Source organism: Periophthalmus magnuspinnatus, chromosome 19 (assembly GCF_009829125.3).
Source record: "Periophthalmus magnuspinnatus isolate fPerMag1 chromosome 19, fPerMag1.2.pri, whole genome shotgun sequence".
NCBI lineage: Eukaryota > Metazoa > Chordata > Actinopteri > Gobiiformes > Gobiidae > Periophthalmus > Periophthalmus magnuspinnatus.
Window position 1 is genome coordinate 5,876,544 of NC_047144.1, and position 12,507 is coordinate 5,889,050.

The 12,507-nt window shown below is 37.4% G+C and overlaps 4 protein-coding genes across 5 annotated transcripts; 2 read left to right on the forward strand and 2 right to left on the reverse strand.

Annotated features, from left to right (window-relative positions):
- Positions 1–41: 41 nt before the first annotated feature.
- On the reverse strand, positions 42–1,226 carry cfap119 (cilia and flagella associated protein 119). The gene is made up of 8 exons (XM_033985172.1): positions 1,209–1,226; positions 1,082–1,116; positions 940–1,005; positions 658–821; positions 511–581; positions 317–433; positions 163–226; positions 42–82 (listed from the first exon to the last, which is right to left on the reverse strand). Exons 1-8 carry the CDS (start codon positions 1,224–1,226, stop codon positions 42–44), a joined length of 576 nt encoding a protein of 191 aa, XP_033841063.1.
- An 873-nt stretch (positions 1,227–2,099) lies between these two features.
- si:dkey-220f10.4 (tubby protein homolog) lies at positions 2,100–5,505 on the forward strand. The gene is made up of 10 exons (XM_033984574.2): positions 2,100–2,162; positions 2,503–2,656; positions 2,728–2,934; positions 3,769–3,911; positions 3,990–4,151; positions 4,233–4,345; positions 4,420–4,534; positions 4,612–4,707; positions 5,090–5,261; positions 5,355–5,505. Exons 1-10 carry the CDS (start codon positions 2,121–2,123, stop codon positions 5,486–5,488), a joined length of 1,338 nt encoding a protein of 445 aa, XP_033840465.1. The 5' UTR covers positions 2,100–2,120; the 3' UTR covers positions 5,489–5,505.
- Positions 5,506–6,664: 1,159 nt separating this feature from the next.
- LOC117387633 (interleukin-21 receptor) lies at positions 6,665–8,756 on the forward strand. The gene is made up of 7 exons (XM_033985173.1): positions 6,665–6,675; positions 6,762–6,925; positions 7,006–7,163; positions 7,235–7,403; positions 7,949–8,066; positions 8,170–8,248; positions 8,322–8,756. Exons 1-7 carry the CDS (start codon positions 6,665–6,667, stop codon positions 8,754–8,756), a joined length of 1,134 nt encoding a protein of 377 aa, XP_033841064.1.
- Positions 8,757–8,855: 99 nt separating this feature from the next.
- ube2ib (ubiquitin-conjugating enzyme E2Ib) lies at positions 8,856–12,267 on the reverse strand. 2 transcript variants are annotated; one of them, XM_033984572.2, is made up of 7 exons: positions 12,103–12,267; positions 11,075–11,159; positions 10,899–10,982; positions 10,719–10,791; positions 10,100–10,209; positions 9,938–10,017; positions 8,856–9,590 (listed from the first exon to the last, which is right to left on the reverse strand). In XM_033984572.2, the coding sequence occupies exons 2-7, from the start codon at positions 11,138–11,140 to the stop codon at positions 9,527–9,529; spliced, it is 477 nt and encodes a 158-aa protein (XP_033840463.1). In that variant the 5' UTR covers positions 11,141–11,159; positions 12,103–12,267; the 3' UTR covers positions 8,856–9,526. The 2 variants fall into 2 exon arrangements, with proteins under 2 accessions (XP_033840463.1, XP_033840464.1); XM_033984573.2 differs by having other exon boundaries at positions 11,075–11,153; positions 12,103–12,265.
- Positions 12,268–12,507: the final 240 nt, after the last annotated feature.

The window sequence follows — 12,507 nt, forward strand, 5'->3', positions numbered from 1 at the left end:
ATTTTAAATATCCTGTAATTACTGCAGAATATGCGCTGTCCTTAGCTGTCCTCTGATTTTGTTGGGGAAAGGCACACATCTTCTGTTTTATCATTGTATGCATACAAATATAAGTTTAAATGAAATAAAAGTGTAAAAGTTTATGTATAGTGACATAATTACCTGAAATGGCACCAACATTCTGATCAGTGCTGTCTGTATATATCAGAGACAAATCAAGTTTTACCTTTAATACAAAGAAGATAAAGTTTGTGTGTGCTCCTCATGGCATATAAACCAGACATACAATAAACATGCTCATGTTTCATTTTCATACCTGTGGAGTAAAAACAGACTTATAGAGTCTGTAGTGTCTCATATAACTGTTATGGATGTATTTATAGATAGAAGTCACCTCCTCTGAGTTATAAAGGTTGATGCTAAATGGTGGTTGCTGTCATAGAGTTACAATAATAACTTAATAATGGACAATTTCAAAGCTTAGATCAATATCTGACTTGATTTACCAACCCGAACTGAATGACAAAGCAAGAGCTCTTTGCAATATGTATGACAATATGCTATGTTATTAATGATGGTTCCTGGAGGAGAAAGCAAAGGACAAAATATCAAACACCTATATTTCTTGTCAACTCATCTATTATTGGAGTTACCTACCAACGTTAACCTTGTGAATAGATTTAACAATGGATATAAGGGTGGACGCTTGTGCAGGTTTAAAATGCTTTTCTCTGCAATAAAATATCGTTTGGACATAAAGGTCCAGCAGAATTCCTCGCTTTGGATCCGGGAGATCTATGTCGAGTAGTTCACTCAAAGCACTGTCAAGCAAAAGATGTATCAAATATTGTGTACATGGCTGAAAATAGAACTAACATTTACAAGAGTTTAGAAGTTGTTGTTTTTTTGTTTGTTTGTTTGTTTGTTTTTTTAACATACGTTTGTAATTCTGGAATAGATTGTATTTTATTCAGCCTCTCCATGTCATGGTAGCTTATGTCTGCCCTAGAACGTACAAATACACAAAAAAATGTACAGATAAATAATTTAAATAAAAACAGTGGTATAGTGCAAGTCTTACCATAGCATGACTTTGGCTTTTGGCTCTTGTGGTCTCTAGAAGATCAGATATGATTCAGGTTTTACAGAGAATGTATTGCAGAGACATACACTTTTTTTTTTAGCTTGTAATAAAATAAAAATCCCACCAGAATTTTTATTTCCATTGTCTTTGTCACTGTCGTCCAAACCAGATAATGTTAGAGAAACACCAACCAGCTTATACTTCACAAATACAAACTTAAAGAAAACAAGATGAAGGAAAGCTGGAAAATCATCCTGGACCACTTTGTGTTTGTCAGTTTCACGGTTACTTAGCAACGGTGCCTGCATTTCCGTTTTTTTTTACTTCCATAATAATGGTCCTGACATTTCAGATGTGTATGATGGTCATTAAAGTCGACAGATTGTTAAAAATCGAACTCTACATTTCCCATTTAAACATGTAATTTCACACGAAACATTCACGTATATTTCTATAAAAAAATTAAGTATATTTAATGTAGGCCTATTTAATTTTATTATGAAGCTCATCACTGCTGCGGTATCCATGGCAACGGGATAAACCGGTGAGTTTCCCGCTTGAAGCCGCGTGTGCGTTGCTAGCGCTTCTGAAGCCTTCTGGGAAAAAAACATGAAATGTAGATGGGGTAAGATGCGCGGTTTCCATTTTTTTTTTATGAGCGGAGCAAATGTCTTTTTAATCACATTATGATTATGACGTGTTACAGTAACTCTCCACAGCGCTGATGGGACTGTGACCTGATGACACCTCGCTCTGGCCGATGGCTCTCCTGGTCGGCTCGGCCTCCCTCGTCCCCCCTCCTCCGTCTATTCCTTGTCCTCTCCCTGTCCACACTTCGTAGTGTGGTCAATGTAAGAACATTATCTCCTTCTAATCCACTTTGCCTTCTGCTTCAGCCGACGGACAGTCTCTCGAATGGACAAGGTGCCATCAAAGGGTTTACTTAATTAGAAACACAAGTTTGATATTCCTCTTATCTTTTCTTCAGTCTTTGTAAGCTTTGAAGTGAGATATTTGACAGCGCCTCTGAAGCATCATGGAGGATACAGATATTCGACAACAAAAGCTGGAAAATCAGGTAATTGAGATCAAATTTACAAAATGTAGATTGGTGGATGACAAACTGTTGATATAATTGGTGTAAATGAGAAAAAGCTAAGCTAATATGATTTAATATAGCATAAGCAGCGGCTGGGATTTAACAACTACTTTGTGTAATGCCAAACAGTAGAACCAATAAGCTATTTGCAAAGCTACCTTGCTGTCTAAACCACCTGCTGCTATTTGGCTTGCATCACTGAAACAATGGAAAACAAGCTTTATGGTTTAACAAAAACTCAACAATAGCAAAAGTGTGCATAACTAGACCAATATGTTTTATTAAATGAAGCATGATTATGTAAAATGATTTGTTCCAGAGAGCCATTCTGATGAAAAGACAGCAAAGGAAGAGGGCTGACAATCAGATGGTAGTTTCAAATCTGGACTCAAAGCAAAAGAGAAAACAGAAAACCAAATCAGACGAGACGCCTCTGTTATTTAACCACTCCCTCAGTAACGCTTCCTTGACTGGTGAGTGAAGACAATAAGTTTAACAAATCATGTATTCTTATTTCTTATGCTTTTTGCTTTGTTCTTTTTAGACCAAGTTGAACATGCCCATGACAACCCAGTGGATGAGATCACACTGGGTGAATGTGATGTTACTGAAGAGATATCTTTGGAGAAACCGGAGACATTCAAAACAGTGGACGTAGACATTGAGCAAGAAATGGAATCAAAGTGTAAAGTTGAACAGGATATCCCAGTGGAGAGCAAGAAATCCAAAAAGAAAAAAGAAAAGGACAAAAGTATGCTATTGTCAATTATAGTATGTGCAAATGTCTATTTAAAGGTGAAATATCTAACTTTTCTGGTGTTGGTTTCACCACCTGCTTGTCTCTTTAGAAATGTTAATGTTTTGCCTAGAATATTTCATAGTACGGTCTTTAACTTATCTATCTCCAATATATGTTGCCACAAAGACAAGGCTACAGGTTAGATCTGCGGAGCGACAAGCCAGTTTTTCAAGGTATGTTTTTTAGCAATACAACGCCCTGTAACTGAATAAATGCCATTCTGTGGAACATCCAAAGACAAAGCAATAACATCTCCATGGAGACAAGCAAATGACAAACCCTTTACCAGAAAAGTGACATAGTGCACCTTTACATTGGTTCTCACAGTATTGTGTTTAATTTGTTGAAGTAGAACAAATTGAAGAAATTGAGAAAGAGCAAGAGATAGAGAGAAAGCCAAAGAAAACAAAAAAGAAGATCAAATCTAAAGACTGCAAAGACTCAGATGACAGTGAAGAAACACGTAAAAGTACATACACACACTCCTGAAAGAAATTCAGTGACAATATTCATCTTAATCATAACTTGTCCAAATTGTCTCCTTGGCTGTAGAGAGAAATACAAAAGAGGATTCAGAACAAGAAGCAGGCACAGTTCATGAAATTGCAAGTCCAAAAAACATTAAAACATGCGATGAAAGTGATAATGCGGAAGAGAGCGAACAGCAGTGGCTTTCCCCGCAGTCGGAGAAGAGAGCTAATAAGCTTGACACTAGTAAGTATGTGTTTATAATAGTGTAAACATGTGAAATAGTAAAATAATAGAATACTTAATCTTGTCCTATAGCAAGGTGCCAAATAAGTGATGACAGCAAAGATGAAGATAATTCAGAAAAAGAGAAAAAAGAAAAGAAATCAAACAGAAAAGAAAAGAGTCTAGCGTCACTGAACTGCAACTACAGGAGAAATTCAGAAAGTGACAATGACAGAGTAAGGCATACGTTTCACTTTGAATGTATAGAGAAAAATAACTCTAAAACAATCTTAATTAAAATATTTATCTTTCAGACAACTTCTCCCATGTCAGTAGAGGATCTGGAGAAGTTTGCGTTGCGCCCGGCCCCAAAAGAGGTGACAATACAGTGTCGAGTGACCAGGGACCGGAGAGGTATGGAGAAGGGGATGTTTCCTACTTACTACCTGCATTTGGAGAAAGATGATGGAAAAAGGGTGTGTAGTACTCGCAATCCAAGCATACATTTAGTGACATTCGAAACACATAATTATGAATATTTTATTGTCCCGGCACAGGTGTTTCTAATGGCAGGAAGAAAGCGGAAAAAGTGCAAAACTGCTAATTATTTGATCTCAACCGACCCGACAAATCTGTCCAGGAATACAAATAGCTACATAGGAAAATTAAGGTATATAAATCACAAGTATTACTGAGTAGAATTTTACTGTCCATGTATTGCATACTCAACTTTGCTTTCTTAAGGTCCAATGTTCTAGGTACCAAATTCACAGTATATGATGGTGGGGAAAACCCAGAGAAAAAGCCCTTTATAAAAGAGAGTGAATCAGTGCGACAAGAGCTGGCAGCAATTTGTTATGTGAGTCTAAACAGTTACTTATTCAATTAAATAAACAAACTATAACAGCTAATTAAATTGTTTTTGTATTTTTCTAGGAGACAAATGTGCTGGGGTTTAAGGGTCCCAGGAAAATGACTGTGATCATCCCAGGAATGATTGATGATGAAAGAGTATCCATTGCACCAAAGAATGTAAGTCTGCTGTCAAAATATCATACTCCAAGTGTACATGCCTGCCATGCTCAGCCTAAAAATCAAATCTACATCTGGGTTTACTTAAATATTTGACTACCCCCAGCTTTAAAATTAATTAAGGCAATGAATGGATTTTTCATTTGTTTAACAGACATCTTGGAAGACCTGAAATAACAGAAAGATTGACTTATTGGGTAACATCAAGTGGCCAAAAGTGATGTAATGATAAACAATATGCTAAAAAAAACAGTAGGATAAAATTGACTAGGTAATTTTAAACTGTGGTATAGGTTTTAAAAATAGTAAATATAATATGGATTGATTTTTAGTACCATAAATATTCAAATTCCTTTCATTTATAGTAGCTATGTTTTTGCAGGAACTGGAAACGCTGCTCACTCGTCATGCCAACCACAACACGGACCAGCTCATTACTCTTATCAACAAATGCCCCAGTTGGAATGAGCAGACACACTCATATGTCCTCAACTTTCATGGTCGTGTCACACAAGCTTCAGTCAAAAACTTCCAGATAATTCACCCCGATAATGGTAAGATAAACTCAAACGTCTTTATTTTCAATCCATTAAATTTCCCCCAGTTAATCGCCTCTTCTTTGTGCCTCCTGCTGATGTCTGCTGCAGAGGATTACATAGTGATGCAGTTTGGCCGTGTGGCGGAGGATGTATTCTCCATGGATTACAGCTACCCATTGTGCGCCCTGCAAGCATTTGCCATCACTTTGTCGGCCTTTGATAGCAAGCTGGCCTGTGAATGATTGCCTAAATATTATAACCAAGGCCTAAAAGTATTATTTTTAGTAATATATATTTATACACACAAATGTATGTAAAGTTGTACAAATTATCAATAAAGTGCTAATACATCTGTCCTTGTACATCTGATAATTTTAAGTTCAACCACAAGTCCTTCTTTAAAAGGCCTTATCGCAAAATGCGGAAAAAATACACATATCAGATGTACAGGAACTGCAGTAAGATGGAGCTAGACTGTTGCACAACATATGTTATGAACTAAGATGAAGAGTTCACATAGACTTTCAGAAACACTTTTAGATTTCTATTAAAAATATATATCCCTTTCGACACTGTGGTGAGGTAAGATACTGTCTGTGGTAAAGCTGACTGAGGCCACGTTTAAACATGTACCGACTCATTTTTCATACTAAGATCTATCTTCACATAAATAAACCAGTATGGCTTATAATATTACCAGTATTATCAAGATACCATATAGTTTAGTATCACAAATGGGTGCACCCTGACACAGCGGTCACATGAGAGAGATAGGTGACTGTGAAGATTGACTGATACCTCTCTCTCTCTGTTAGTGTGGGATAGTTTCACACAAGCACCACTGAAATGTGGTCTCACAGCAAAAAGGGGAGACAAGAACCTTCTCCTGCCTAAAACATGGGTCTAACACACAGGCTGAAAGCATCTGTCCTGCTCTTAATGCTGTTCAGGGTTGTTCATTTGACAGGTAATCTTGAAAATATCCAATAGCTTCTCTTTAACTTGTTTTTTCCAACATATTTTCTTCTAACTGATTTTTAAAAATACTTTTACTGTATTAGTATTTAGTGGTAGTACTATTACAGAGTAGTAGCAGGATTATCAGTCCTAGCAGTAGAAATACGGATATTAAATAGTGCAAAATAATATGGGTCTAAGTAACAGTATCAGTAATATTTGTAAGCTATGGTAGGTATTACAAGTAGTATAAATAATACAAATGCTTGTACTGACATAATTTTACATGTTTGTTGACTATTATATTTTGAGTATAAAGTTGAATACTTCTTCTATATATTGTCTAGACTTGAATTACATCTTGCACTGTGCTAATGACTACGTGTCCACCATTAACTGCACCCTGCAAAGCACCCTGTCTACAGATCTTGTCCCTGAAAAGCTCAAGTTAAGCGACTCAGATGAAGAGTAAGTGACACCTACTAATGCCTTTGCTGTGTTTAGATTTTGTTAATGCATTTATTTGAAAATTTAATAGCACCATTTCCCCTTTTCCAGGTACATTCTGTGTCCGCTGGACTGGCAAATTGACCATTTTTTCTGTACTGCTGAAATACTTTATGGTTTTGTGGATACTGATGTCTACAGTATCCTCTTTTGTTACCACGATGAGGCAGACAACTGTAAGCTGCTGGACGATGAGTATATCCCTTCTGAAACCAGTGAGAATTCAACTTGTACTCAACACAAATGTAAATGTGATTTGTATGACATTTGCTGTTTTTGTTTGTTGTTATTTTAGTTAAACCAATGTCACCATGCAACTTTACCATGAGTCAAAACTTCAGTCAGTACAGCTTCTCCTGGAAAAACTCCTATGAGGAATACAGAGACTTCACAAACCTTTACCAAGAGTTGAGATATCAGCTGCGTTTCTATCAAAAAGGACAAGAGTTCAATGTTAGATTATTATTACTACTAGAATATTATTTTTTGAAAGCAGTTATTAATACAACAAACTTATCTCACAGGGGAGTGCCCATAATGTTATTGTGGACGAAAAAACATATACTATTCCAGATGGTATTTTAATGCCCGACTCTGAGTATGCCGCCAAGGTCCGGTCCAGACCCAACCAGGTTCATTACAAAGGACATTGGAGTGACTGGTCCACAGAGATCTACTGGACGACTGGAGAGGGTAATATCTCCTACTATTTAAAGTCACAATTTGTTAAAGATGCATTATGTAACTTTTCTTGTGGAGGGTCCAACTCCTGCCGTTTATGGCCTTGCCTAGAATGTTCCACTGTATGGGATTAAATCACCATGATGACATGCAGGTGATGCCATTAGATCAAGTAAGAGGTCAGATCTGTGGAGAGGCAACCATGGTCATAGAAAGAATGCACATTTTTAATTGCATTTTCAGCAATATAAACTCCAGTAAAAGCAAGATAGATATATATATTTATATATTATATATTTAATGCTATGCTGAGCAATAAACTGGGCAAAACAATGACATACCCATGAAGACAAGTGGGCTGTGGATTCTCCATCAGGACATTTGCAGAATGAAAAAAAAAGGTTTCCTTTGTTGATTTGATTGTATTTTTTATAGTATCAATTCAAACAACTTTGTGTAGAAGAATAAAAATTCTTATCAGTTGCGTTTTTTTATTCACTTCTCAATCTGTTATCTTACATTTAAAAAAAAAAACTATTGTCTCCATTTCATTACAGAAAACAATCCCCTCACCATACACCTGGGAAGAGTGCTTATATCTTATGTTATGCCTGTCTGCATTGGTGTCATTTTGGTGCCATTTTTCCTAATTTTATGTTTCATTCCTGTTAAAAAGTAAGTTTAAGAGATCAAAGAGATTTATATTTTATACTATTTTGTCAGAGAAAAGATTGACTCAACAATGTTGCAGTCATTATAGATCTGCTTTCTCTTGCAGGTGGAAACTGAAAACTTTCATCCCAACTCCAGAGCCTTATTTTCACACTCTATATACTGACTGCCATGGAGATTTTAAGGTGGGATTTGCAGCCTCCTTTAAGCCCATATACAATGATGGAATGCAGTTATAAATTCTCTTCTACATTTCAGAGTTGGGTAGTGATGGAGCAAATCATGGAGTTGCCAAAGACAGAAAAAATTGTCCACATTGACAAAATGTTGGAGTCTGATATTTGTGAGGCAGCCCCCAGCCCCCCTCAGAGCACATATGCCAACGTGAGCCAGTCTGTGGCTGCTTTACTGGAGGAGGGTCTCCCTTACACCGTGAGTACATCGGGGCTGGACTCTGCTACAGCCAGCTGTACCAGTGCTTACCTCAGCCCACAGTCCAGGAGTCCTGCAGAGGGGGACTCTGGCTGCTGGCTCAGCAGTGACCACTCTCTAGAGAGGGGCCCCTCCTGGTACTGCAACGACTACTGCACCCTCAGTACCTTCCAGCAGTCTGCACTGGGTACAAGCGAGCCACTAAAATATGGCACGCATATGATGGGATTTGATGAAATAAAGGAAATTGATATCTACTGAAATATATAATTTTGTAGAAGATACACATTGGAAAAAGTCATAACGAGAAACAATATTAACTTTATATTATATTCAACCAATAAATACGATGTGCATATATTCTATAAAAAGTTTTATTTATGCCAACACATACATGAACAAAGCACCATTTTACCTTACATCCAGATACAGAAGAAAGCCTACCTGCCTCAGTCAATGTGGCCATTTTATTTATTTCAAAGCAAACTCTGAAAACAAACAAAAAAAATAGAGGCAGCAGAGTTCCATATATTACAGCATGCCAAGTAGAAAACCTGGGAAAGAATTAGATGGAGGCATCTAGAGACACTAGTGAGATACGACAGTAGAAAAGTGCCAGTCATTATACAGCAGTGGAAATACTGACAATGAAATAAGCAAAATGTACATTAGGTGGATTGAAAACAAAAGGGAACCCAAGAGAGAGGGCAAAGAATAACAAAGACACTTCTTTCTTGAACATTGATGACAGCCAGCTTCATGGAGTAGAGACTGGTACTGAGCTGTGTCCTTTGCACCTTATAAGACAATGTTTAAAAAGAAAGAATCAGGCGCCCAAGCACCCACTCCCTCCCGGCATTATGTGCCAACCGGCAGTTAAGAACAAAAATGGGAGGGCGGATGGCACAGAATGTGTGGAGTTTAAATACAAGTCTTTAAGTGAGTCTCGATGTGAGAGGAGCACATTCATTGAGAGACTGAGCGAGAGGTCATCCTTGTTAAACCCATTCCTTCAGCTGAAGTCTTGTTCCTTACGATGGAGAGAACTTTTTGGCCTGTGCTCGAACTCTTTTTTCATATTCTACTCTGTTTTGGCTGAAAGACAAAGTAAAAATAAAATCAATTTATCAATTTAGTAAAAGAAAAAAAAAATGCATACTGTGTGGAGGCTTCACAATAATTTGATACTGGATAGCCTTTTGTACAGGCCAGCTCTAGCTTTAGACAAGGGTGGGCAAATGAGATTTTTGCCCACCCATTCATACCTACTGCCAAATAAAAATAACTCTATATTTGTTCATCCTAATTCAACAGACTTGACATCGGGCTGCTACTAAAGGACATTACTTTTTGTCACTGAAGTCCAGCCTTTATCTCATGTGACCTTGTACTTGACATTTCAGAGTGGTGTATGTAACTGAAAATGTGTGCAGAAAACTTACCAGTAGATTGTGTAGGCCTCTGCTTGGGCTGGATCCTGGATATTTGGCTCATTTAAGAGTTCTTGGATGCCTAGTAGGATCTGCACAACACACAATGATGAACTGTCTTCTTTCAGCTGAAAGAAAACTTTATATTCCCAATGTAATTTTTTTTAATAGTACCTGTTTTATCGTGATGGCTGGTCTCCAGTCCTTGTCTTCCTCTAAAATAGAAAGGCATACTGTGCCTGAAGGATATACATTTGGATGAAAAAGTGGTGGCTCAAATTTACCTGAAACAATAAAAAATAGAATTGATTACAAGGAGCAATGAAGGTGAAGTGAAGACCACCAGTACTCCCCTAGTCTACAGAATTAATGTATTTATTCATGACCATCATTTTACATGTCACCCTTTTGGATCTCAAACTATTTTTAAACAAGGATGTGGTAGGATCTTTTTCCTTATAGCATTTGATCATGCCATGATCACACCAAAAGCGTTAAAAGTTTCAACACACAAAGTTACAGTGACAATGCACAGATATTACCTTATATATATTATATTATTGTTTTTTTAAGGTTTCTTTGTGTCTCATAAGGAGGGGTTTGTTTGTCTTGATGCAATGATCATACAGCAAACACTGAATGTACACATTATAATAATAAAAAAAAAGCTTAGACACAGAGCTGCTTGTTAGTTTATGCCAACATGTACTTAAAAGGGCAAAATCTATTATGATATGTACTATGCTGTCACACCTTTATATTTGATCATTATCATCATTTACAAAAAGCTCACATTTTGGAGGAGAAGACGGATAGTCATCCTTGAATAACATGCGGAGTTTGAAAAGACCTCCTTCCCATGGTGTCTGTAGAGAAAACTTAAATTTACACACTTAAAAACACCAAAAGAAGCCTGCAGCTTCACACTGGTAAACAATACAACTGAATTTGGACAAAGTATAAAATACATTACCGCTTTCTTGCCAGGAATAGCACATTCCCAATTCATGAGATTCATGGTCCCATCTGGATTTTTTGTCGGTACAGCAACAAATCCCTGAAAAAAAAAAAACAGAAAAAAACGAAGGTACAGTGGGTTAACTCTAATCACAACAAAACGGGTCAATCTGACCTAAATTTCCCACTTACAAATGGATGGTCCTTACGCCATGCTTTGCGCTCCTGGGCAAGCCGGCTCAATGCAATCCCAGACATTATTGGTAGCCTCCTGAAACTATAGAGACATCAACCACATTACTGTTATTAATGTACTAAAAACACCACCAGCCCCGCTCATTCTCACCTGCGACTTAGATGATGCTGAGGAACATGCTGCTGCTAAAGTGACAAAAGTATGCTTGTGTCGGTCTTACAAACTTACTGGCATAGTAATAGTTATGGCTATTGTTGAATTACGAGTCATGACTTTCATGATAATTGAAAATATACGTATTTTACATAACGTGATTCTACCCCGTTGTTGCCATGAGTAACCGAACAGCAAGCCCTGACATAACACAAAACAAAACCTCGTAAACTTAGTAATTAAACAAATAAAAAATGTATGTTGCTAGAGCTAGGCTTTTCCTATGGGTTAGCATAATTAGCAAGCAGTGTACCAAGTCAAAGATAATGTAGAAGCTCTACAAGTTTAAAACTACCGAGTCTGGAGTGTGCACACGGATGACCTTTGTTTGTCTTTTTCTTTCATGAGCATTATCAAGGGAAACTTTTGCGATCAAGCAAAACTTTACCCTATACAAAACTATGCTACACCTGCTAAAAAAAGCTAACAGCCGGTTAGCATAGAAGCTAACTCGTGTGCGCCAGAACGTTGTCACAACAGGCGCTAAAACGTTAGCGCTGACACGGCCTGATGCAGCACAAAAATGCGCAATTGTGTTTGCTTTGGCCTTTGATTGGGGCAGAACGATGCTGCTGCAATCATTCTTCACCAAATACACTATAGAAGTGAATGGGCACAGAAGATGAGAAATTTCCTGGAATGGTTAAGTGACTCTTGATTCAATAAGGAAGAAGACAAAGAGCGCTAGAGCTAAATGGCGCACACTAATGCCTTACAAAACTAGCGAAAATGGCGCAAACAGAAGCGGGCAAAATGTCATAGAACAAGGCAAGTATATGGCTTGTTTTCAGATACGAGGACATTCTCTTACCTTTCAATGTGGCGACACTATGTTTTTTAATGACACTGAAGGAACTGAACGTGTTCAAATCCAGTTAAAGGTTGTAAAGTTTCCCTCCTGAACAACCACCAGCTTCGAGTCCAACCAGACGCGAGCAGCAAAATGAAATAGTAAAATGTCAGGACTTCCGGTTTTGGCTTTTGTATCCAAGGAAGCTCGAAACATTTTAACTTGCTTAGAGTTAAAATTGACACATGACATAACTTCTGATTTCTCAATAAACCCAAACTTCTTGTGTAATTCGAAAGGTTCAATATGCGCCAGATGCACCTTTGACTATAAGTGCGCACGTACAAAAACATTTTCGCATTGAAATGATATCGAACTCTCTTTACCCGTTATATATCTTTGTCTACTCTCTCAATATTCATATAT